Below are 27,973 nucleotides of genomic sequence, written 5' to 3' on the forward strand. Positions count from 1 at the left end.
GGCTATTATCGTTAACTTAATCTAAAGCTAAAACCAGAATTTTTTTGTTACTTAAAATGAATGCTAACTGAAATAAAGAAAATATGAAAGTAATAAAAATAAAAAGATAACAAAATATTTTATAAATTATCATTTAATTTTATATTAATATATATTATTATTAGTTCAACTTGAAATAAAAAATATAACTAAAATAAATAAACAACAACTCAGAATTTTTTGTTATATAAAATTAATGCTAACTGAAGTAGAAATATGAAAATAATAAAAATTAGAAAAATAAATATTTTATAAATTAATAATTATTTTTTTTATATTATTATATACATAATATTTATGTACGAATTATTATTATTATTATTATTATTATTATATATAATATTTATATATCTTTATATTATATTTAATAAAAGAAAATATATAAAAATCTTGTTTTGTTTGGTTCATCATTGACATAATAAATAACTAAAAATAAATAAACTACGACTTATGAATAAAAATTATATTTATTACAAAAAATAAAATAAATGCTAACTGAAATAGAAGAAAATATGAAAATAATAAAAAAAACTATAAAATATTTAATAAATTAATATTTAATTAATATTTGTATAATATTATATTTAATATATTATATATATATACATATATTTCTATACTATATTATTATATATAATAAAAGAAAGTATATAAAAATCTTGTTTTTTTGGTTCAACTTGACGTTATAAAATAACTAAAAATAAATAAACTGACTAATAAATAATTTTTTTTGTTATATAAAATTAAATAAAATGCTAAATGAAAATATGACAGAAAATATTAAAACAATAAAAATGTAAAATACAACATTTTATGAATTAATATTTGTATATTACATTGAATATATTATATATATAATATTTATATACTATATTATTATATCTTTATATTATATATCATAAAATAAAATATATATATTTTTTTTAGTTCAACTTGAAGTAATAAAATAACTAAAAATAAATACACTACGACTAATAAATAAAAATGAATACAAATTATACAGACAATAAAATAATAAAAAATACAAAAATACAACATTTTCTAAAAAAGATAGCAAAAATATAAAATCTAATTCCAAATATTTAAAAAAAAAAAAACTTTCCAAAAGAATTTTAAATGTGGTGCATTAGACTCCTTTAGTTATCGATTGTTGTGTTGCTTGTAAATAGCTTTACGTAAGATTTGTTTACTTTGACAATTATTATTAATTTATAAGCACAAATACAACTATTGACTTAACATTGGTGTTTTCCTGTTGTTTTATTAAAAGCAAACACAATGCTGTGGTGATTGTGATCAGGCATGAGATTGCTGTACCAGTTTGGGGTTGAACTCCTCCGGCGACCGTCGGCGGTACATGGTCATCAGGGCCTGTGTTGCGGTGGGAACCCTGTTATCATTGAGATTGAACTGCCTGTCGCTCTCTCCCTCAGAGCTGAGAGCACTGCGCTGAGGACTACAGGACAAGACACTGCCCTGCTGAGAGTACACCTGCACACAAATATGTCACAAAATTACAAAAAAATAAAGCAGCATGACTGTTTTCAACATGGATGATAATCAGAAATGCTTCTTGATCATCAAATTCGCATATTAGAATGATTTCTGAAGGATCATGTGACACTGAAGACTGGAGTAATGATGCTGAAAATTCAGCTTTGCATCACAGAATTAAATTATACTTTACAATATATTACAATAGAAGATAGCTATTTTAAATTGTAATAATATTTCACAATTTTACTGTTTTTAATGTATTTTTGATCAAATAAATGCAGCCTTAGTGAGCAGAAGAATCTTTTTTTATATATTAAAATTATAGAATATTCTTTGATGAATAAAACATTCAATTCAATAGAAATTATTTTAAATATACATCATTTGAGAAATTATAAATGTCTTTACTGTCACTTTTGATCAATTTATTGCATCCTTGCTGAAGTAGCACTGGTATATTTGCAGCAATAGCCAACAACACATAGTATGGGTCAAAATTATAGATTTTTCTTTTATGCCAAAAATCCTTAGGATATTAGGTAAAGATCATGTTCCATGAAGATATTTTGTAAATTACCTACCGTAAATACATCAAAACGTAATGTGCACTGCTAAGAACTTCATTTGGACAACTTTTTAAGGGGATTTTCTCAATATTTATATTTTTTGCATCCTCAGATTCCAGAAAACAGACAAAAGAACACCATCATTTCTACCTCGTCGTCTGAGCTGCTGAGGCTGCCCGTGATTTCCCGCTCCAAGTAGATTTTGGAGGTGGTCTGCTGCAGGAAGTCCGAGATCCTCTGCACCAGGAAGTCCCGATCTTTGAGGTTGGCAAAGAGGAAGGTCATTTTGTTTTTGGTGCTGATTGACAAGGGGCTGGGAAGGACGTTAGAGCTATCGGCTTTCTCAACGATGGTCACCTAGTGAAAAGACAAAGGGAAAGGCAAAATGTAAATGCCAACCTATTTTTAAGTTCACAGTGTGCCACATTTCTGAGAGAAACAGGAGGCCAACCTAATTGTCATTAAGACTGGTTATAAGCCATATAAGCCATTATATGCCAAAAAATCATTAGGATATTAAGTAAAGATCAAGTTCCATAAAGATATTTTGTAAATGTCCTATCTTAAATATATCAAAACTTAATTTTTGATTAGTAATATGCATTGCTAAGAACTTCTTTTCAATCAAGGTGATTAAAGTTCCAACTATTGGAACTATTGGAAGTTCTATTGGAACAAACATTCCAGATTTTCAAATAGTTGCATCTCATCCAAATATTATCCTATCCTAACAAACCATGCAGCAATGGAAGGTTTATTTATTAGCTTTTAGATGATGTATAAATCACAATTTAAAAAAAAAGGACCCTTATGACTGGTTTTGTGGTCCAGGGTCACATTTGTGCATGGTGTATACTTTTATGCTTATTAGAGCATCATGTCATTAGTTTAGTATGCAGTGTCTGGCGTGACGCACCTCTCTGAGTGGGATAATCAGGCTGCAGGCGGTCTCCTCTTTACTGGTGAAGCAGATGTAATTAGTGGAGACGAACATCTGTCCGAGGATGTGCATCTTGTTGAAGGGTGTCCATAGCGTGCAGTCTGTGTGGCCGTCTAATTTCTCATCTTTCGGAAGGCGGAAAAGCGCCCGATATCGTTCGCTTTTAGCCCTGGCGTCCAAGTCCCTGAAGTCACAAAAACAAATGTAATATTAAAAAATGCTAATATATGTTTCCTAAACTTCTTCTAAATGCATATAGCGAACTAAAACTCGCTTTGTCACTTTGCTATAAAATAGTTGGAGCTGTTCTGCACGTCAAGGCGTTCTCACATAATCCTCTTAGTTTGCACAGACGGGGTTGAATGCGCTCTGAAGGAAAACCAGATTTTCTACTTTCAATTTCACACAGCTGCCAGACGGCCATTCACTCCAAAATATAAATCTTTCACTGTTTGGTACTTCAGCTGTCATTTTTAAGGAATCTTACTTTTGCTTCTGATATTATCTGATAAATTCAATAAGCAGCAGTTATTTGACTGATCTCACTGCAAAAATGATTTCTAACTCCTATTTGGCCCATTTTACAGCACAATTATCAACATTTTCTGAAATCAAGATACATTAACTTGATTACTTAAAGACATTAAGTCTCATTTTCTGAAATAAATTAGCAAAATTAAGTGAGTTTATACTTGAAACAAGAAAAACAATCTGCAAATGGGGTAAAAATAAATAAATAAATAAATGCACAAATAAATTTAATAAATGAAAAATACATTTAATTAAATAATTTGATTCAAAGGAAAACAAGTTTTATTTTTCTTATGCCACTGCCAGATATTTAATATTATATCTTTATAAATATTCTTTATTATATACTTTATATCTTAAGTAAGTTTGATTCTCAAGTAAATGTATCTTGATTAAAGAATATTTAAATATAATAAATAATAAAAACTAAAATATTTGTTTAGAAAATCAGGTCCCACTTTACTTTAGGTGGCCTTAACAACTATGTACTTACATTTAAATTAATAATTTGGTACAGTGTACTTATTGTGTACATACATGTTTTTACATTGAATTTATATATTTTTAAAAACCTATATGTACTTACATTTGTGATTAATTTCTGTAATTACCACTGTTGAACCTACCCTTACACCCTAATCCACCCTTAAAGCTATCCATACCACCAAACCTGTCCCTAACCTTACCCATATCCAACCTTAATAGAAGCAAAAGCGTTTTGCAATGCAATATGACCACATTATGTACATTGTACTTTTTTAAGTACATAATAATTAAGGCCACCTAATATAAAGTGTGACCGAAAATCATTTTTCACATTTTTCATCATTTAAATTTATTTACAATTATTTTTTAAGTTTATTTTGCTATAATTATAATATTTAAAAAAAATTGCTAGCTTTTCCCTTTACATAATAAACTAGCAATGTCTATTAATAATCAAGCAAAAAAACAACTGCCAGGTGCTTAGTTATTAAAAAAGGTTAAATAAGTTCAAACAGATTTAAATAAATATTAAAATAAGTTTCATCTTTTAAATAAAAAAATAATATATTTAATTTTAATATTTATGGACAAAATTTTAAAAGATTAATCTGCAGCGAAAAAAAAAAAAAAAATATATATATATATATATATATGTATTTTTTTTAATTAAGATAAATTTTTCTTTGTAACTTTGTAAATGTTTTAATTCACTCCTAACACCAGTTTTCTAGCATCACTTCATCTTGATAGATCCACTTTATCTTCTTAAATGTTGTTGCTTTTACTCACCTTTTGAGGGCCGACACTTTCTTGGGCGACTTCTTCTTGAGTTTGGGCAGAGAGCGGTCCTGCTCGAAGCCCTTGTTGTCCAGCAGCTGTCTCATGGCTATGTTGGCGAGCTGTTCCATGAGTTTGAAGGTCTCGTTGATGTTGAGGAAGACGGAGAAGACGTGCTCGCTGCAGCGTGTGCTGACACGCACCATGTCCGGCAGCAGCAGCGTGGCGTTCTTCTCCAGCTGAGTGATGTCGGCCCAGCGGATCACCAGCTTAGCTGAAACAAACCATTACACACACAGAGTCAGGAGTGACAACTGCTTTAATATACGGGACTGAATCCCCTAAATTACAGTTTTGTGTACGAACAAGCAATATTTTGACTTTGTTTGGTATGCATATTTTTTTACAGTAATATTACAACAACCAAAGCCTGCTTTTCAGAATGCTTTCAGAATGCCTGCTTTCCTTATTATTAGTTATCACCTTACTTACCCAGTTAATTTTGTACATTTATAATTGCAAACATTTTTCGTATTAAAAGTTCTCTTACATTTTGTCACTCCATAAATCAGAAAATACTTAGAACAGGCAGAAGACTATATATATATATATTTTTTTTTTACAGTTTTTTGGCAAATAAAATGTATATAATCAAGCTACTTATATATGAACAAATCTCTCTGTAAAAGCCTTCAGGATATAGACAGGAATAAAAATGTAAAGTTTGGTGTTAGTAAGTGTTACTGAAGTGGAGATTTATGGCTCAGTGTAGGAGAAACACTAATTTTGAGAAAACGGTCTTTAAAAATATGTATTGTAATTGAAATCTATTGACACAAATAGATGAAGTGCTATAAAATAAACACTTAACAGTGTCTTCTGGATGTTTTATTTTCACTAGTCTAAAAAAACACTTTATGAAAAACCAAAAAGCCCAAAATCTCAAATTTCACAGGTGCATGAAAAAACTGTGTTTTTGCCTGCAGTGCCTCCCCTTAAATCAAGAGTATTTTACTTATCCCACTGGCAGATCATTTTACTTATTTTAAGCAAACTGCACTTAATTTAGCTTTTTCTGCTCCTGGAAACAAGACTGAATATCTTATATCATTTTGCTTGTCTAGTAAATGCATGCAGAGAATTATTAGATATTTTGACTAGAAACAATAAAAAAGTAACATAAGCCTTTTTTTACAGTGTGTTATTTTGTTTAATATCACTGATATAATATTATAGTTTTTGTTTATGTTTTGTTTTATTTATATACATTTTTTTAATTTTTAATTTACTTTATTATTTTTTTTTAGCTCTAGCTTAATACTTACTTAAGCTAATCAAAATGAAAATTAGAAAGGAAAAATATTTCAGATTTTTTAAATAATTGATACTCACTTCAAGAAATATTGTCAACCATGACCGGTTCAGTAATATAAATTTACGGACTAATGAAAAAAATGTTTTTTCCTCATTCAACTGCCTTAGAAAAAGCAAAACAATCTGCCAATGGGGTAAGCAAGAAAACAGAAAAAAAATTCTTACCCCTTTGGCAGATTATTTTGCTTGTTTCAAGCAAAAGCACAATTAATTCTGACTATTTTTTGACTAAACAAGACAATCATTTGTACTCGTCTAGAAAATCCTTCTTGACTTAAGAATTTTTCGATATTTTGGCTGGAAACAAGAAAACAAATCTAAGTAAGAAAAGCATTTCTTTTAATTGTTGTCACTGGAGTATTGTCAGATTGTCTAATTGTAACATTTGCTCTATTTTAAAGGGATAGTTCACCTAAAAATGCACACAAAAGTATTCTTGTAGCTCCGTAAAATTACGGTTGAAGCACTGATGTCACATGGACTATTTTATTGACGTATTTCCTACTTTTCTAGGCCTTGACCTACCTAGGTGGTAGGACCCTTGCTGTGTATGCAAGCTCTTGGATTTCATCAAAAACATCTTAATTTGTCTTCCAAAGATGAACAAAGGTTTTGCGGGTTTGGAACGACAAGAAGGTGAATAATCAATGACAGGATTTTCATTTTTGGATGGACTGTCCCTTTAAAACAAATCATTACATTGCAATCGATAAAATCTCACCCTCTTTCCCGAGCAGGTAGGAATAAAAGCAAAGGTGGTTGATGCTGAGGTACAGCCAGCCCTGCCGCGGCACCTTCCCCTTCCAGTAGCTGCAGGAGTAGTAGTTCACCAGCTTCTCCTCCTCCGGCATGACAAAGAGTTTGCGAAACTTAGCGATGGCCTCCTTAAACTTATCCGTGTCGTCATCTTCTTTGACATCATGGCTTTTGTTGTATTCGGCTATAATACCCTAAACACACAGACACACATGAATAAGCACTCAGGCTTGTAATAAAGCACCAATTAAATCAATAGCGTGTTTGATGCTAATGAGCAACCTGTATTTTGCCCTTGACGAAGGTGGTGATGTCATTCTCGTTCTCGAAGATGGAGAGCGTCTGCAGCAGATTCTGCTCCAGCCATTCCCAGTTCTCTGTGATCTCCTTACGAGAGCTCCCTGAGAGAAACAAAAGCCTCTGCGTCGTCAAATAATACTAATCCGTGCATTTAGGGTAATGAATTTCATCTGAAGTCTTTATGCGCAGCGGCTTCATTTGCTCAGAATCGAAGCGCAGATGGGTCCGGGTTCATCATTTAATTAATTGTGTATTAGCACGGCTCTCCTCCGGCAATAAATCAAACACATTACTGGAAAGCCAAATGATTCATTAAGAGCGTTCTGTGACAAGTACTTTGTAATTAGGTAAAGACAGAAATACACTTTACAAACTAACTAGCCACGCACCATGTGCTGTTCAACCAAAATTCACATAAACAAATACGGTTGTATAACAAAATAATGTCTGTTAACTAACATTTAATATTAAATTAAATTAATAGTAAAATTAATATTGATAAGCATACTCACAATATATTTATTTGTATTTTCCATTTTTATATAGAGAGAATATAAACACACACACACACACACACACACAACCAGTCGAAAGGGTTTTTCTGCTCTCTTCTGCTCACCAAGCCTGCATTTATTTGATCCAAAGTACAGCAAAAACAGAAATATTTTTACTATTTAAAATGACTGTTTTCTATTTGAATATATTTTAAAATATAATTTATTCCTGTGATTTCAAAGCTACATTTTTTGCATCATTACTCCAGTCACATGATCCTTTAGGAATCATTCTAATATTCTGATTTGCTGCTCCAAATACATCTATTATTATTATTATGTTGAAAAAAGCTAAGTAGAATTTTTTCAAGTTTCTTTGATGAATAGAAAGTTCAGAAGAACAGCATTTTTTGGTCAATTTAAAGCATCCTTGCTAAAAAAGTATTAATTTAAATATTTCTTAAACAAACAAACAAACAAACAAACAAACAAACAATTATACTGACTCCAACTGACTGAAAATATTATTTTTTATAACAATGTATAAATTATATTAAATGTATAATTCAATAATTCAATTCTAATTAACTAATTAAATTAATTTTAGTTAATTAATGTTAAATTTAATCTTATTTATTTATATATATATATATATATATATATATATTTAATAAATGTAAATGTAATATTAAATATTAGTAAAACATTTAATTAATTTACTTGTTTGAGTCTGACAAACAAAAATATATTTTAATAACAAATAAAAATAGTAATATTATTAATAAATTGCATGTTTAATATTAATATTATTTTTTAAATAATATGTTTATTTTATTTCACAATAATATTTCTACATATAAATTTGATACTAAACATTTAGTACATTTAGAGGTTTATAATGCTGTGTATAATGTTGTTTATAATGACAACCAAAAATATATTTTTAAATAATACATAAAAATAGTAATATTATATAGTAAATTAAAAAAAAAAAAAAATATATATATATATATATATATATATATATATATTCGTTTTTTTTTTGTTTTTTTTTTTTTTACTATACTTATACATTTATTTAGTTGATTATTGTAGCATCAGTCTCAAAATATTGATGCACTGTAAAAAAAAAAGTGCCTATGTGGAGTCATGCTGAAGCCTTTTCATAAAACATATGCACATCTCAGCGAAGGCAAACAGGTCTCTCGCCTTAAATAAAGAGATTTACCAAATGGCTTGCAGCTAGAAAAGTAACAGCTTGTGAAATATGAACCAGCATTCGCTGTTGCCTGCAAACCAGATTAGCTCAGAAACAGAGCACTCTCCGCTCCTCTGGGAAGCCAGCGCTCTCTTTTGGCTTCACACATAATGTTCTAGTCTGGGGCTGGACGCTAGGATTCTTTGCTTTTTCATTTTATTACTGAATGTGTATTTCTCTTTTTAAAGCAATGCTTACTTGAAATTACTGTTTTAATATATTATGTAGTTAGAATTATTAATTTGCACTAATATTTAAATAAATGCATTTGTATTCAGATTTATATATAAAAAAAAACATTTGAACAGCACTAATTCTGTATGTATTTATTTTTACTATTTTATATATATATATATATATATATTAGTGGTGGGCCGTTATCGGCGTTAACGTGCTGCGTTAACGTGAGACTCATATCGCGCGATAAAAAAAATATCGCCGTTAATCTATTCTCAAAGTTGGGTTGGGAGCTGGGTCTAAACTACGCAAGATATGATGACTTTCACCTTGATATTTTAGCGCGGATGACGTATATCTAGTTGAATTGCACTGTAGGGGGCGAGAACGAGTCTTCAACTTCTGTGAAATTACCACATCAAATGAGACGCGCAGACATGGATGCAGCTATGAAGCCGCTTCAGGGCAGGTGCGTGCGTTGCTAGACCCTTTTTACTGGGGCACGTGCCCCAGTGAAAATCTGCTGTGGCCCAGTAAAATCTCAAATTTGAGTTATAATTTACTTTGATAATCCCAAAATAAAGACATTAAACTATATGCAACAACTGAATTGACGCTTCTAAAAGCAACGCAGTTTATTGGAAGACTATGCACGCAGATAGGCTATCCATACCCGCGCGCCTGTGTATTTTACGGGAACGCGCACGTCGTACAGCCTTTTGCGCAGAAGTACTTGGTTACACAAGTTTGTATAGTTAATTGTGTTGTAAATGCAATTGTCAAGCAGTTTGTAATGCATTTTGGAAACAGGAGATGATCGCCTGGTCTAATGCGCCACCTGGCTTGAGAAACCCGTTCTCAAAGACTTACTTTTAGTCATTATTTGGGTAGCACACATATTCTGAATGCCTTCAGCAGAATTTAAATTAGCCATTTTAATCTAGATTAATCTAGATTAATTTCAAGATTTAATCTAGATTAATCTAGATTAAAAAAATTAATCTATGCCCACCACTAATATATATATATATATATATATACACACACACACATACACACATATACAGACACATATAATTAAATTAATTAATTATTTAATAATTTATAATTAATAATATATTATTACATTATTTATATATTTATACATTTGCTTGCTTACATCAGTCTCATTGTATTAATGCACTATAAATGCAGCCTAGGATTATTTAAAAAATGTAAAAAAAAAATAATAATAATTTATAAATATGTATATATATATATATATATTAGGGCCGGGACTCGATTAAAAAAATTAATCTAATTAATTAGAGGCTTTGTAATTAATTAATCGAAATTAATCGCATTTTAATCGCATATAAATATTTGACCTGAGAACAGTGAGAAGTAAGTTTTTTCATATGGATTTTTAGTATACCATTGAATAATGACTGAATACATAAACTTAAGCAACAAAATATTGTTTATTTTTGTTCAACCAAGTCCAACAGACCAGTGCAATATTGCCATTAAGTGTAGCAATAGACCTTTTTCCTGAACACGGAAGTAAGTCCGGCTCTTAACTGAAAGAATGCTTTGCATTTCCGGTCTGCATTGTTTCTAGTCAAATTAGGGTATATTCCGAGCTAATAAACTAATGTTAAACCTATTCAAATGTTTTTAAAAAGCACATGGCTCCATAGCGCCATCTCTTGGCAATGTCGCAATGACCGTCATTTGTCAGTGCCTCACTTTATTGAGTGTGTAGATGACACGAAGCAGCGGACGTTAGCTACATTAAAAACAGATGGACGCTATTTGAATGAGTTCCTATGGAAACCGGAAAAGAAAAGCATTCAATCTGACGTTAGAATTCGTAATGGCGGCGCTCATCGTTTACTCAGGAAAAAGGTCTATAGGATACAGTGTTTCCCCTAGGTTTCCATACTTTTTTTCTCTCGGTATTTTACCCTACTTTGTGTAATAACGAAAACATTTATTTCAGTGAAAAAATAATTTCAAAACTCTCTATTTTAACATTTTGAACAATAGGGCTTTACAATCTTTTGCTATTTTTTTTTTTTTTTTTTTTAAGAAATTCTTGTGTTTTAATTTTTCTCATAATCAAATGAAAGCATAAACATTTATTTATTTTTAATCAAATGAAAAATAAACCTTTTTAATTTTTGGCAAACAAACAGATGTTTGCTGTTAAAATCAATAAATAATAATAATTTAACATCTAAATAATAATCGTAGTATTTTTTTCCACAATTAAGTGGTTAATCTTGTTGTTATATTTATTTTTTATCATATATATTGTTTTTTGTCAATTATTTAAATAGGAATATTGTTCTGTTTCATGTTAAACCGTACTTTTATTTTGACAGGTTGCCGTGAAGTTTCTGTGTGTAAAGTATGATATGATGCTAGTTTTCTCAAATGAAACGGTAAAAGTGACACTGACAGTAGCTTTGGAGATTGAGTCTATCTGTTCATGTGAGATGCAAATGCCAAAAATTAACGGGAGCATCACACGTGCAGTAAAAAAAAAAAACGCGTCTCTGCCATTCTAACATACAGAGGCAAACGGTACATGCAGGATTCCTATTAAAACGGTCTTTTTGTATTTCAGTTTTTACAGACACTAGTCCATATCGCGATTTGAATTAAGTGACAGACGAACTTTTGATTTATCAATCCAAAAATCGATGAATTTACGTGGCATTCCGCGCTATAGTAAATTCGGTTTTTATGAATGGAGTCCGCGATCCAGTCCGTGTTTCCTTGGAGGAGACATTGTAAACGCGCCCCCCTAAGATAATGGTAAGGGAAACACTGGGATATTTAGAAATATACTAGCCTACATTTCAGAAATTCAGGTACCCTATAGGTAGGTAGACCTTCTGTAAAAGCATTGAGGTGATACTTGAGGCTCGATGTGCTGCGGTGATATGCGCAATCCTTCGTCTAAACGCTAGTTGGTGCTCCAGTATAATCGGTCCGCTGAAACTCATCCAGTGAGAAACGTTCCGCGGTGCAAAATTAAGTGCGATTAAAATGCGTTAAAAAAATTTAACGCGTTATTTTTGTGTAATTAATTAATCTAAATTAACGCGTTAAAGTCCCGGCCCTAATATATATATATACACACATACACACACACACACACACACATATTAAATAATTAAATTCTAATTTGAATTAACTAATTAAAAATACTTGTTGTTAAAAATGTCTGACAACCAACGATTTACAATAAATGTTAAATTTAATCTTAATATTATTTTATTTTATATAAATGTAATATTACATTTTAGTAAAAACACTGAATTCATTTTTTTATAAAATTAAATTATTACATTAGTGATACATTTATTTAGTCATTTACTTTAACATCAGCCTCAATGCACTGTAAATGCATCCTAGGATTATAAAAAAATAATAATTAAAAAATGCTTTTTAGCCTTTTAGCCTTTTTAGAATTATTAATTTGGACTAATATTTAAATAAATGCATTTGTATTCAGATTTATAAAAATAAAATAAAATAAAATATTATTAAAAAAAAAAAATACAAATAAAGTAATATCTCACCACTAAAAAATTATTTTGCAAAAACAATAGTTGTGAAACTGATACTGAGAATCTTTACTGAAAATTGTAGAGAAATGTATTGCGCCAACTACTAAATTTTTAGTGTTGCGACAACTAATTCTATATTTCCTCACATGCAATCAGAATAAAGTAGACCTGCGCAAAATATATCTTCTATAGTAAAAACGCTATAGCAGAACTGGTTTCAGTGTGTTTAAATTCACTGTTACTCTAAGCAGAGCTGCTCTCATCATAAGTGCTCTTAATTGCACATCAACCACACTTTCCTCCATCAGCAGACTCTTTGTATTCCAGCACAAATACCAATTCCTAACAAACATCGGCTTTGCTAACACATTGATTCCTACATTGAAGTTTTGAATGCCCTAAACTGAAGTTTAAAAGCGGAGACAGAGAGTGAACATCATGTTATCCGGGCAGCATTTGAAAGACAAGTGGACATTGATTTCTGACTTCAGATTGCACTTTAGAGGCACTAGGGCATGAGGTAATGCTCCGGCAGAGAGCGGCCATCAGGGAGCATGCGGAACGAGAGGGAATATTCCAGAACGGGAGGCGGCGGGGGTTCGGAGGCAGTATGTTACCGTGGGCAATGGTCCAGTAAACCAGGGAATCTGGGGTCTGGTAGAGAATCCTGTATGGGGCCACACGGGCGCTCGAGTCCAGCACAACATCAAGGGTACCAACCAGCAGACCTGAGAGACAACAGACAACACATGTTCAGAATGATGACTGGATAGCAGTAGCTTAAAACAGACTAAATGAATCATGACCTAAGAAAATAAGTTCACATTGACATTTTCAAAAGCATTTAAAATTTCAACTGAAGTTCAAATTTCAGATGTTAAGATTAGTTAGATTTATTAAATGGCTTGTGTTTTTCATTTTAGTTTTGCTATAAAAGTGACTCTGTTGCAAAATATTATGTTTCCTAATGACCACATTGGTAGGCTTGTGTTGCGATCTTGTGATCCTTGTCTTGGGACAGTTATGAGAACATTATGAAAATGATGATTTAATACGGTTCCTTATTTATGGTTTGCCAGCATAACTGCCATTACACTTGGTAAGTGAATCAGCTCAAACTGTTCCAATAAAGCGATTTATTTTATTTTTTGCATTAAATTATTTCATTCTCTTATCGAAATCTACAGCTGTTTGGTCAAAATGATTTTCTCTGATCAAATAATAATAATAATAATAATAATAATAATAATAATGAATCATTATGGCCTGGTTTCACAGACAGGGCTTTGACTAAGCCAGGATTAGACCATTGTTCAATTAGCACATTTAAGTAATTTTTATAAACATGCCTTAGAAAAAAAACATCATTGGTATGCATCTAAAGACAAAACAAAGGCACTGATATATTTATATATAGATCAATCAGTGCAAGTTTCTTTCAGTTGAAACAGCTCAGATTAACATTTTAGTCTAGGACTAGGCTTAAGCCTTGTTTAAGAAACCGGGGATATAAGTATCAAATTTTAAACCAATTCAGTGAAAAAAAAAAAAATGTTTTTATTTAATACCATTTACAAGTTTAGGGTCACTTAGATTTCTTAAAGAAATTACTAAATAGTTTTAGAAAAAAGAACACAAATAGGATACACTTGATGAGATAATAAAATATTTTTTGGGGTTAAAGTACAGCAAAAAGAGTAAAATGTTGAAATAGGTTTACTATCTAAGATAACTGTTTTCTATTTGAATATATTTTAAAATGTATTTTTTCCCCATGATTTCAAAGCTAATTTTTTAGCATCATTACTCCAGTCTTCAGTGTCACATGATCCTTCAGAAATCATTCTAATATGCTGATGATTTGCTGCTCAAAATACATTTATTATTATGTTAAAAATATAGTATGATTTTTTTTTCAGGTTTTTTAATGAACAGACTGTTTAAAAGAACAGCATTGATCTGAAATAGAAATCTTCTAACATTCTTAATGTCTTTAATTAAAGGAAAAAATACGGACTCCAAGCTTTTGAATGGTACAGTGTATAATATTACAAAACCTTTTTATTTTTAGATAAATGCTGGTTTTTGGATCTTTCTATTCATCAAAGAATCCTGAAATAAATATACTGTTTTAAATATTGATAATAATTAGAAACAGGGATGTACCGATACAACATATATATATTTATTAATTTAATTGTTTAATTATTTTTATTTATGTGTATTTTAGTATTTGCGTGTATATATTTTTGTAAATGTATGTATATATTAGATTTATTTTTATTTTTTTGCCTGTTGACCGTTGCATGTGAATTTACATGAGCATTTATGCTATAAGTCTGTCATTGTAACTACCTATTTTTGTTATGTAGAGTTAATAGCAATAAATATATTAAAAATAGATATTTTTTATTCATCAAAGATGCATTAAATTGATCAAAATTGACAGTAAACATATTTATAATCTTACAAAAGATTCTATTTTAAATAAATGCATAAATCCTGATATTCAATGAATCCTGAACAAATGTATCAGTTTCCACAAATATTTTTGAGCAGAAATCAGCATATTAGAATGATTTCTGAAGGATCATGTGACACTGAAGACTGAAGTAATGATGCTGAAAATTCAGCTTTGCATCACAGAAATAAATTTAATTTTAAAATATATTCAAATATAAAACAGTTATTTAAAACAGTAATAATATTTCACAATTTTACAGTTTTTACTATATTTTTTTTAAATCAAATACAGTATATGCCGCTTTGGTTTGCAGATATAACGTCTTTCAAAACAATAAAATAAAATCTTACAGACACCAAGCTTTCAAAAGGTAGTCAGTGTTCAAAAGACGGAAACTTCAAAAAGTATAGTTTATCTCTTACTACATGTAGATTGGGTCAGTTGCAATAAAACAAACAAATAACCAAAAAACATGAATCCTCAAAGGCTGCTGTTGTAAACCCCCTTGGGCAAGCCTGCAAACGCTGTTAACAGCTTTGAAGACTCTACCTGAGGAGCATTAGCGCTGCCGCAGGGTGAGAATGTGTTGGAATTGCTTTCAAAGCATCAGACGTCTGCAAAACCTGCAGATCAGAGGAGGAGCTCTTCATCTCCAGCACACCTTCTCCCAAAACCGAAAAAACGCTTTCACAACCCAATGCGGGCTGGGCAGGTTCAGCCAGTTTCAAAATGCACAAGCAAAAATGGGATTCGAGAACTAGAGAACGTTCATTTGGAATAACTGATGAATGCATTAGGAAAGTAAAATATATCTTTTGACACCACAGATTTTGCCAAAGTTGAATGTGTGAATCAGGATCCTCCAAACAAATCTGGCTTCCTGTTTCTTCTGGAACTCGTAAGTGCAATAACACCCCCCTCCTGAACACATGACTTTCCGTTCCTGCTTTCATATGCTCGGATGAGCCACGGTTTCCTTGGTTGCGAAACAAGAGAGCAGAGACTGGAGAATACTGTAAGGGTCACATGATCTATTCAGTGGCAGAGATGCCAGTGATGAGCGCTATGCTGAGGAGCCTACGTGCACATCAACAACATTCAGTTCATTCTTTGATAAACCGTCTCTAGTTCCAGTATTTCCAGTTTCTTTGAAACGAAACGATAGCCTCGTACTGTCAAATACTTGGCATATTTTACAACATAGCATTCATTAAGCCTCATATTATATTTATGCATTTCAGAAAAAAAACTTTAAATTATTGATAGATTAATAACACAAACACATTCAACTATATGAAACAAATTTCTTCTGCAATAAACATTAAATATTCTATTCTTGGATTGTGAATATTAATTAAACTGCTTGACTGGACAGTCCCAAAAGGTTTTCAAGCAACGCCTGCCAGAATTAATATTCACACACTACGGCTTAAATTCACACTGTTACACAGTAGCAATGTTGGTTAACACTTTCTATTTTATATTGAGGTGGAATCACACTAGATTTCCATCATGTGAAATCACTTCACACTTAACAATGAATACGAGAAACAGGATATAAGATCATTCTCTATGGTTTGAAAATATATACAAAACAGAAGCCAATACAAATACAAAAGTCTCTTTTGCTCACAAAGCCTGCATTTATTTGATCAGAAGTACAGCAAAAACAGCAAAATTTTGAAATATTTGTATTACTTCAAAATAACTGCTTTCTATCTGAATACATTTTCAAATGTAATTTATTCCTGTGATTTCAAAGCTGAAATTTTTGCATCATTACTCCAGTCACATGATCCTCCAGAAATCATTCTAATATTCTGATTTGCTGCTCAGAAAATTATTATTATTATGTTGAAAACAGCTGAGTAGAATTTTCTCAGGTTTCTTTAATGAATAGAAATTTATCTGAAACAGAAATATTTTGTAACATAATAAATGTCTTTATCATCACTTTTGATCCATTTAAAGCATCCTTGCTAAATAAAAGTAGTAATTTCTAAATGATCATGACAGGAGTAAAGATGCTAAAATTCAGCTTTGATCACAGAATTAAATTACATTTTAAAATATATTGAAATAGAAAAAAAGTTATTTTAAATTGTAAAAATATTTCAAAATATTACAGCTTTTGCTGTACTTCAGATCAAATAAATGCAGGTTTGGTGAGCAGAAGAGACTTCTTTAAAAAAGGAAGTAACACTGGAAGTTCATACTCTTCGTATTGAGTTAAGAGGTCAAACTGTGATGTTTAGATCATCTATTGGTCAAAATGTCAGTCAAATTGCAAACTAGTGAATTGCAGTTTGTTCTGCACACTGCCTGCTATTTGTAAAAATATAAAACAATAATAAATGCTTCAACAACAGTATTCTACATCGATGTCACAAGACGTCATTGTGAACGTTTGATTTAGCAAGTGGAGTCTAGTTATTGGGTTTATAAAAAATAAAACTTCTGCATATTCAATCCATTGCATTGCATTGCATGCATAGTGCTCTGTTGTACACTGCACATTCTGACCAATGTGGTGGGGTGTAATACACTACATAGCCTTTTATCTACATGCTTGTGTTTCCTGGCTGGCATATATGTGAATCCTATGAACACAATTCAATCTGTCCTGCGATTCTTGTGAGTCTTGTTAGGATGCTTGGATGAGGAGTTGTGGGAGGAACATTTCATTGTTGTCTTTTCTCATTCTAAATATAGACTGTTCTGCCCTCAATTGAATTCATCTCCGCTCTGACAAAAAAACAGCCTTACCAGCACATAGACTAAATCAATATTCTCCTGAATGGCATCAACCTGATACAACTGTATTGAATGGCCAAAAAACATGCATGAAGACCTCTGGCCTATGGATATTAATGGATGAAAATTAGAGACTGACTGACATTGATTTTTTTTTTATAAGCGATATTGATATAAGCCTGTTTTATTTCATTTATGTAAAGTTACGTATTTGGGACATAATTTGACAGATTAATTCACTTTTTTGTAGTGTAAAGCTTAAACTACATATCAATTGTTTTTGTAACGCACCTCAATTGCATAATGGCAGCTGAGTTTAACAAAGTTTATTAATTTAAGAAAAACAAGTTAGTTTAGCTGTGAACAGGTTTGTAATTGTGGTCTTGCATGCAAATTTCCATTTATTGGTGGATCTGACATAACAAAACCAATTACGGAAAGATGCATAAATATCTGGGGAAATATCGGTAAATCTTTTATCAGTCAATCTCTTGCAACTGTTCTGGATGTCTTCATGAATACAAAGTATGTTTTTTGTTTTATGATTTTTTAAATGTATTACCTACAAACTGATTGCTCAAAGATCGCTCTTTATTAGCGCACAACAATTTTTTTAAAGCATTTATTGCTTAAGTATTATTTTGTTTCTCAAAATGCCTCAAAAACAGACACAAATGAGTCGGCCGCTGATCACAGAGCTATTGAAACAATACAGAGATCATTCTTTGCATTCATTCAAGCCTGTTTTATTTAATTTATGTAAAGTTATGTCTTTGGAACATGATCTGACCCATTTCTTGACTCCAAGCTTAAAATACATATAAAGCACTTATGTAATGCACCTCATTTGTGCATTATTGGCAGCTATGTTAAAAAAGTGTAAAATTATAGCAAAGCAAGTTATTTTACCTGTGCACAGGTTCATAATGACAGTCTTGCACACAATTCTCCAATAATCGGTGGATCCGATATTAAACCGATAAATGTTTATTGAATATGCATAAATACCAGGGGAAATATCGGTAAAACCGATTATTGGTCAACCTCTTAATGAACAAATTGATAGTATGTTTACATAGGCTTTTAAATGCACTACCTCGAGTTTGATTGCTGAAAGGTTGCTCTTTCATAATTCACAACCATTTTTAAAGCATTTATCACTTTAGCATCAACTTTGTCTCAAATGTTGTCTCAAATGTTTCTCATGAAAAAAGTCAGCTGTTGATTATAAAGCTATAAAATAATACAGAGATCAGAGCTCAATGAAGATTCTGATGACAAAAAACCTGAGTGCATTATGAGACCATGTTGAGATCTCTAGAGGAGACATGTGGGAGAATATTCTGGTAAGATTCAGGTATTAATACCAAAACAAAAGCCTCTATTTGTTCTCGAAGATGAAATCCGAGAGTTTTCTGACCCTGCATAGACAGCAACACAACTACTAAGTTCAAGGCCCAGAAAGGTAGTAAGAACTTTATTAAAATAGTCCCTGTGACCATCAGTGGTTCAAACGTAATCTTATGAAGCTGTAAAAATACTTTTTTGTGTACAAAAGTATGTCCTTACTACTTTTCTGAGCCTTGAATGTGGTGCGTTGCTGTCTGCAGGGTGGAAAAGCTCTCAAATTTCATCACAAATATCTTTATTTGTGTTCTGGAGATGAACAAAGGTCTTATGGGTAGATGGACCCACAGTATGCAGTAAACGCAAAGAATAATGTTTTAAAAAAAAAACAATTTAATAACAATGCACAAATATATTGTCTTTGTCCATTCCACTTTTGTTAAAAATTTCTTACAAAACATTTGTGCCTCAAAAACAGACACAAATTAGTCAGCTGTTGATTACAAAGCTATAAAAATAATATAGAGATCAGAGCTCAAAGATTTCCTTGGAAGAATCTGATGACAAAAAACCTGAGTGCATTTTGAGACCATGTTGAGATCTCTAGAGGAGACACGTGGGAGAATATTCTGGTAAGATTTAGGTGTTAATACCAAAACAAACGTCTCCATTTGTTCTCACAGATGAAATGAAGTTTTCTGACCCTGCATAGACAGCAACACAACTACTACGTTCAAGGCCCAGAAAGGTAGTAAGGACTTCATTAAAATAGTCCATCCATGAGACATCAGTGGTTCAAATGCAATCTTATAAAGCTACAAGAATACTTTTTGTGCACAAAATTTGGTGCATTGCTGTCTGCAGGGTCAGAAAGATCTTAAATTTCATCAAAAATATTCTAATTTCTAATTCTAATTTTTCTGAAGATGAACAAAGGTCTTGCGAGTTTGGAACGACATGTGGGTGAGTAATTGATGACAGAATTGTCATTTTCTCAGAAGTATACCTTTAAAGAGGTCTAATTTCTGTTCAAATTCGATGGACCTACAGTGTGCAGTAAATGCAAAGAATGTTTTGAAAACCATATAATGATCATGCACAACTATATTGTCTTTGTGCATTCCACTTTTGGTAAAAATTCACGTAAAAAAAAACGTCAGTTTAACGTAAGTAAACATACTGAATATATACATTGGATTTTTGTAGTACATTTGGCTGAACGCCGGCTACCCAAGACTCTGCGGGTCAGTCTGCTGGGCCGTGCCAGGCTCACCGACTCTCACTGGCACACAGCTCACACATTTATGTAACAATGACATCATCTTCCCTCGCTAGTGTACGCTTTGTGTCTGTCTTTTCACACACTGACAGACACAAAGAGGGGGGACGCACAAATACCGGCAACGTTTTTTGGCTTTACAGTGTTGATCTCTGCTATTCAATCCGCAAACACATTATTTTTCAAGAACTCCCTTCAAGGCTCCATCACGATTTCTTTCAGTCAGAGATAAAGAGGCGAACGCCACACATACAGCACGTCCAGCTATAAATACACTTTGAGCCACCAGGTGAGGTCAATAAAACAATTTCACAACACCAAACCAACTCAGCTTCCCATTCTAAGGCATTGAGAACAAACTAAACTTTATTGAGCCTCTTTGGTCACTAATAATTCACTAGATGGATTGAATATTAGGTTACTTAATGCATATTTCATACCACGCTGATTAACTGGCCAATATTTGTGACCCTGGACCACAAAACCAATTGTAAGTAGTACGGGTATATTTGTAGCAATAGCCAACAATACATTGTATGGGTCACAATTATCACCAATTTTTGCCATTATATGCCAAAAATCATTCTGATATTAAGTAAAGGTCATGTTCCATGAAGACATTTTGTAAACTTCCTACCGTAAATATATAAAAACTTAATTTTTGATTTGTAAGATTCTAAGAACTTCATTCGTACAACTTTTAGAGGTGATTTTCTCAATATTTTGATTTATTTGCATCCTCAGATTCCAGATTTTTCAAATAGCTGTATCTCAGCAAAATATTGTCCCATCCTAACAAACCAGACATCAATGGAAAGCTTATTATTCAAAAAACGTCAAATTTTTTATTTAAAAAAATTGATCGATTTTGTGGTCCAGGGTCATATGTGGCCATTTTGATGTTGTCAAATCAATATTTAGGTTGTGTAACAGCGCTAAATCTAACAACACGAAAATGAATGTTAATTTCATCAATTTTCCTAATCATCAGTCAACCTGATCTCTAGATATCAGTATCAGCCACTGAAAAATCCCCATCGGTCAACCACGGTCACATTAAAACCATCCCACAGAAACAATAATGAGCCATTTCTGTGGTGCTTGAATGCAGCACCATACACATCTCTGCATGGCCTGTTCACAGCAGTGATGGAAATAATATGATCATGAAGCTGTATAAATCCACGTGAGCCTATATTATGCACAATATCATACATACACACAATCATTAAGTATACCGAGAATTTCTGGTTCTGATCGGTCAGTCATGGTATTCAGCAGGCAACTCTGTAGAACTAAATGAAACTTTCTATTTATTCTTCTTTGTAATGTCCATTCAACATCTAATGTAAACATTTTCAAAGTTTCGAATTCGAAACACAAACTTCTTTGTACAAATGGTCACATAACGCTGGATAACAGGAATCAGCAAGTTTTGAACAAACTTGCATGTCACTACAGCCAGAAGTAGACATTATGAATGCAAAATATTCAAATGTATTGTACATTTTTTAAATTTCAAACATAATTGTTAATTGAAAATATGTATTAAGTAGGGAAAATACTAAAAGATACTAAATAAAAATATTGGAAAATATTTACTGGTTTATCTCATCTAATTGAAACATGAATGTCTTTGCACAAATGGCCATATAACACTGGATAACATGAATCAGCAAGTTGCATGAAACTTGCATGTCATTACAGCCAAAAGTAGTATTTTAAGTACAAAATATTACTATTCATTGTGTGATTTTCAAATTTTAAACTTAACTGATAATCAGAAAAATGTATTAAGTTGGGAAAATATGAAAAAACAAACAATATAATGGAAAATATATAATCACATTACTGAGAAAAAAAATGCTAATTCGAGGTTTTAAACTAAACAAAGATTATTAGAATACCTACGTTTAACAAGAAAATACTATTTAATTCTTTCTGTAAAGTTGTTCAAATCATGAAGTTTTAGCAATGTATATTACTAATGAAAAAAAAAAAGTTTCGATATATTTATGGTAGGAAATTTACAAAATATCTTCATGGAACATTTAGATATTTACTTAATATCCTAATGATATTTGGCATAAAAAAAAAAATCATTTTCACCCATACAATGCATTTTTGGCTATTGCTACAAATATACCCAGGCTACTTAAGACTGGTTATGTGGTCCAGGCTCACAAATATTAAAATGTATAATATGGTAATATCTTCAAATTTCAAACATAATTAGTATTGAACATTTGTATTAAGTTGGAAAATTACTAAAAATAAATATATTAGAAAATACATACTCCGTTCAAATCATATCACTGAAAAAGATGCTAGTTTGAAGTTGTAAACAAAACAAGGATTATTAGAGTACCTACATTTAACAAGAATATACTATTTAATTCTTTCTGTTTAATTCAACAGGACAATATTTGGCCACGATATTTGAAAACTATTTGAAAATCTGGAATCTAAGGGTGTGAAAACATCAAAATATTGAGAAAATGCCATTTAAAATTGTTCAAATGAAGTTATCAGCAATGCATATTACTAATCAATAAATTCCATTTTGATATATTTACAGTATAAAATTGACAAAACATCTTCATGGAGTATTTTTCTTTACTCTATATCCTAATGATTTTTTGCTACACACGACTGGTTTTGTAGTCCAGGATCACAAATATTAAAATGCATTGTAATATTTTCAATTTTCAAACATACTTAGTAATTGAAAATTTGCATTAAGTTAGGAAAATACTAATAAAAGATGCTAGTTCGAAGTTGTAAACAATACAACGATTATGTTACGATTATGTGTTACTTGCTGTGTCTTTGTAGTTGTCTGAGTTATTTAAAAAAATGACTAACAATTCCTCAATGAAAATTGTTTCAAAGTAAATCCTAGACCATTTTTTGTCGGTGATGTTTACGCACAGGCACGAGGGCGCGCACAGGTGCGTCTCCGCGTACGCGGCGTGACCAACATCAGCACGCGTCCACCTGACCTTGCATGAATGAACACACCTGTACATAACCTGTCATCATCATAAACAACACGACCGCGTACGCGGTTCATTCAGAAATCATGTCTTTACCCGCGAGTCCTCCTCCTCCGTCTCCATGGCCCTTTCTCTTCTGCAGGATGAAATAGGGATTCGCTCTCTCTGTCATCCATAACGCGCTGGCCAGCAACACCTCCTCAGGGTTCACCCACATCTTCAGCTCGGTTTCCTCACGAGGACATCAAACAAATCTTAAATACGTGGTCCAGTATGGAGTCGCCGTCCTGAAGCTTATCCAAGCGTCAAAGCTCGCTCCCGATATAGGGAAGCAACGCGCCTCGAATCTCCGACGGCGGTAAATTGCAAAATTATAAGCTGTCAGTGGAATATAACACTTACTGTATCGAGCAGATGGATAAATATTAAAATACGCTGATTTAAATATATACACAGTCCTCCTGGAGCTCCTTGGACGCGCGTACACCTCACACTATACAAATAACACCATGTTATCACACCTTTCTTAAAGGACGACAGTGACTTGAGCGCCTGACGATGACTAACAGAGTCCGTGAAAAGCAGAACTAGTGTATTCCGGTGGTTAATAGTAAACGATACGAATATTTTCAGCGTTTGAACGAGCTGCCGAAGCACGCAAAATAAACAATGCCTGACATTTCTGCCGTGTTCCAATGATGCTTAACTCACTAGCGCCTCTGCAGCGCACACTCAGCGTGCGTCACGGGCAGGCCATTGTGACGTCACGATTGTGGGCGGAAAACATATAACATAAACAAAATGATTGACAATTATTTTTCACTTTAAAATAATGTTTTAGGTGGTTTAGGATTAATTGGGTTAAATTGAGTAATGGCCATCAATAATGTTTAATAAGTAAATAAATAATGGATATATAGAAACAAATTGAAAAATAATTATAGTAAAAATTAAAAATAAGTAAAGAATATATTTAAAATGTGTGTGTATATATAATATTTAATAAAAAAAAAAAAAAAAAAAAAAAAAATATATATATATATATATATATATATATATATATATATATATATATATATATATACACATACATGTATGTATAGAAAAAAGACAAATAATTTGATAAAAAATTGAAAAATAAGTAAAGATTTTTTTCCTATTTAAAATCCAATGTGTATATAATATTTAATTATAATTAAGTATATAAAAAAAATGAAATAATAATATTCATATTCATGTGTGTAATATTTAATTAATATTTTTAATTAATATTTAAAAAATAGAAATAATTAATAATAATTAATTATACTTATATTTGTTTATATATATTTTTAAATTGTATAAATTACATTATATCTGCTTTTATATATATATATATATATATATATATATATATATATATATATATATATATATATATATATATATATATATATATAGTGTTATGCATGTATGTATGTATGTATAGAAAAAATAATTATAGTAAAAATAGAAAATACATTTTTTTACTATATTTACAGAATGTGTATATATATAATATTTAATTTTAATTAATTATATTAAAATAGAAATAATTAATAATAATAAGCTATAATTATTATATATCTGGTTATATTATTTTATAAATTATATATATATTAGTGGTGGGCCGTTATCGGCGTTAACGTGCTGCGTTAACGTGAAACTCTTATCGCGCGATAAAAAAAATATCGCCGTTAATCTATTCTCAAATTTGGGTTGGGAGCTGGGTCTAAACTACGCAAGCTATGATGACTTTCACCTTGATAGTTTAACGCGGATGTATACCGAAGACTGTAGTAGAATATGGTCGCGCGTTTAAGTCTCCTCCGCCAAAACACAGACGGGATCGCGTCATCCTCCATTCATAAAAACCGAATCTACTATAGCGAAATGCCACGTAAATTCGTCGTTTTTTGGATTCATAAATCAAATGTTGGTCAGTCACTTAATTCAAATCGCGATATGGACTAGTGTATGTGAAAACTGAAATGCAAAAAGACCGTTTTAATATGAATCCGATATGTTCCGTTTGCCTAGCTGTATATGTATGCATTGCGGAGACGCGCTTTTACTACACGCATACTGAAACCCACGTGACGCTCCCGGTAATTTTTGGCATTTGCATCTCACATGAACAGATAAACTCAATCTCCCAAACTGCTGTGAGTGTCACTAAAACTAGCATCATATCATACTGTATGACACAGAAACTTCTCGGCAACCTGTCAAAATAAAAGTACGGTGTAACATGTAATGGGCTGGGTAGGTGTTGACGTTAAAAAAAAACACAATCTAATAGGTAGAAAAAATAATTTCATTGTTAGTTAGTTAGTAAACACAAGTACATCTAATTGAACATAATTTATTTTCATCAACAAATTATCATAGAACAGCTTCATGAGCTTTATGATCCATTCTCAAAGACTTTAAGTCATTATTTGGGTAGCACACATATTCTGAATGCCTTCAGCAGAATTCAAATTAGCCATTTTAATCTAGATTAATCTAGATTAATTCCAAAATTTAATCTAGATTAATCTAGATTAAAAAAATTAATCTATGCCCACCCCTAATATATATATATATATATATATATGTGTGTGTGTGTGTGTGTGTATGTATGTATGTACGGTTAAATAATTTATATAATATATAATTGAATCATTATATATATAGTATTTTCTGTATAAATAATAATATTTATATAAATAATAAAAAGGAAAAAATATGATTATATATAATTAAATAATACATAATAAGAAGAAACCTACTATGCACACACTAACACAGATGTGTTTAATTGGTTACAGCATTTTTTAAATTATGGTCATAAATAAAGGCTGATTATTACAATATTATCAGTAGGCCTAATCAGCAATCATATCATCCTTGTCATTTGATTTGAAGTTTCACAACAAAAGGTCAGCATTTCTATTTTTGCAATTGACTTTTAAGCAGGTTAATCGTGGTGAGGTGAAACTCTTATGCATTATCATAAATAGGGCAAGTAGTAAATAAAGCAGTAGCTGTTGTTTGCATGAGGTGTATCCCCGTCGGTGAGATGAGACCAATTGTACGTGAAGGCCCAGATGCAGTGTGCTGTTCCGTGTGGCAAACCGCGGTGTCATTTAGGTTTAACACCCCTGCTCAGCATCACAAGTGGGACAGGTTGAAGTTCAAAAGGACGAAGCAAAACAACCACATAAACAACCACAGACACAGCTTCACAGCAGGAAAACAGAGGTGTGAGCGGCTTATGCATGCGTTACTGCACTGCTGCACTGGTGGTTTGTCAGCCGCCACTGGGTGAGAGTCTGCAGGAGATCAAGCTCTTTCCTAAACCAAACCACAGCAAGAAAACAAACACGCTTGTGTTGGCGGCACCGAGGGGGCGCAGGGGAAACTCAACTGGAAAGTGGTGTCAACTTGGAATAAGTGATCATTCACAGACATTCACAGTCATGTGGCACCGTGTTATCATGCTTACATTAGCTTGAAGATAAGAAAATTAGTCCGGTACATCTTAGCCAATCAGAATCAAATGTTCCAGAGAGCTGTGTAATAAATTATAGGTCTGTACGTAACAAAAGCAGGATGTGAAAGTGGTATCACGTCAAAATGTACAGTTTTGAAAATCCAACAAATAGCACAAATATATCTTACAAAATTCCCTTTCGAAAGTAAATTTTTGTATGATTCATTTGTGTTGCATTTTTCAGTCATTTTCTCACTTCCTAAAGATAATGTGGGACTTCATATGCACATGAGGAACTAGCTTTCTTTTCTGAAACAAACTGAAAAATCCTAAATGACACATCGCAAGCATTACATCAAAGTGTAAAATAACTTCAAGAGAACACGAAAGGTGCGGATTTATGCGGATGTCATGCTGACATGACCATACAGTAAACTGACCCTATAAGGCCTATGTATCATATTTTATATCAATCTCTCTAAGGTCTGTAATGTAAGAACAGCTTTTTAGCAATATTTAAAGACAAACACTTTACTGAACTGAAGCAACTTTTGTTTACTTGATTATCCATATATACATTTGTAGAAAAATATAATTAAAATGTTACAAATCTGAATTTGTTAAAGTTAATACTCGTCTTCAAAATCGCCCTACATCGCTGTTTTAACTCTTTGGTAAAGGGCATTTGGTCTTCTTTGCATGTTCACTTTGTAACACTGCGTCAGTACTTCTGCAGCGATGTAGGACGATTTTGAAGCTGGAGGAGAAAATGAGAAGGGAGTTTTTCGACTTACACTCTTAAAAATAAAGGTGCTTCACAATGCCATAGAAGAACCTTTTTTGTCTAAATGGGTCCATAAAGATCGTTTAACATCTGAAGAA

At 31.7% G+C, this 27,973-nt stretch overlaps 2 protein-coding genes across 2 annotated transcripts in view; one reads left to right on the forward strand and one right to left on the reverse strand.

Annotated features, from left to right (window-relative positions):
• The window catches only part of LOC141325774 (TBC1 domain family member 9-like), a 27,669-nt gene extending 3,386 nt beyond the window's left edge, over positions 1 to 24,283 (reverse strand). The window contains exons 1-8 of the mRNA XM_073834509.1: positions 23,692 to 24,283; positions 13,373 to 13,483; positions 7,249 to 7,367; positions 6,932 to 7,160; positions 4,849 to 5,110; positions 3,019 to 3,226; positions 2,253 to 2,459; positions 1,357 to 1,530 (exon numbers count right to left, since the gene is read on the reverse strand). Coding sequence (XP_073690610.1) covers positions 1,357 to 1,530; positions 2,253 to 2,459; positions 3,019 to 3,226; positions 4,849 to 5,110; positions 6,932 to 7,160; positions 7,249 to 7,367; positions 13,373 to 13,483; positions 23,692 to 23,812 — 1,431 coding nt within the window. The 5' untranslated portion in view covers positions 23,813 to 24,283. The remainder of the gene's footprint in view (positions 1 to 1,356; positions 1,531 to 2,252; positions 2,460 to 3,018; positions 3,227 to 4,848; positions 5,111 to 6,931; positions 7,161 to 7,248; positions 7,368 to 13,372; positions 13,484 to 23,691) is intronic.
• Positions 1 to 27,973, forward strand: part of LOC141325733 (uncharacterized) — a 779,461-nt gene that overhangs the window by 377,818 nt on the left and 373,670 nt on the right. The window lies entirely within an intron of this gene.

The sequence above is a fragment of the Garra rufa genome, chromosome 2, assembly GCF_049309525.1.
Source record: "Garra rufa chromosome 2, GarRuf1.0, whole genome shotgun sequence".
Lineage (NCBI taxonomy): Eukaryota > Metazoa > Chordata > Actinopteri > Cypriniformes > Cyprinidae > Garra > Garra rufa.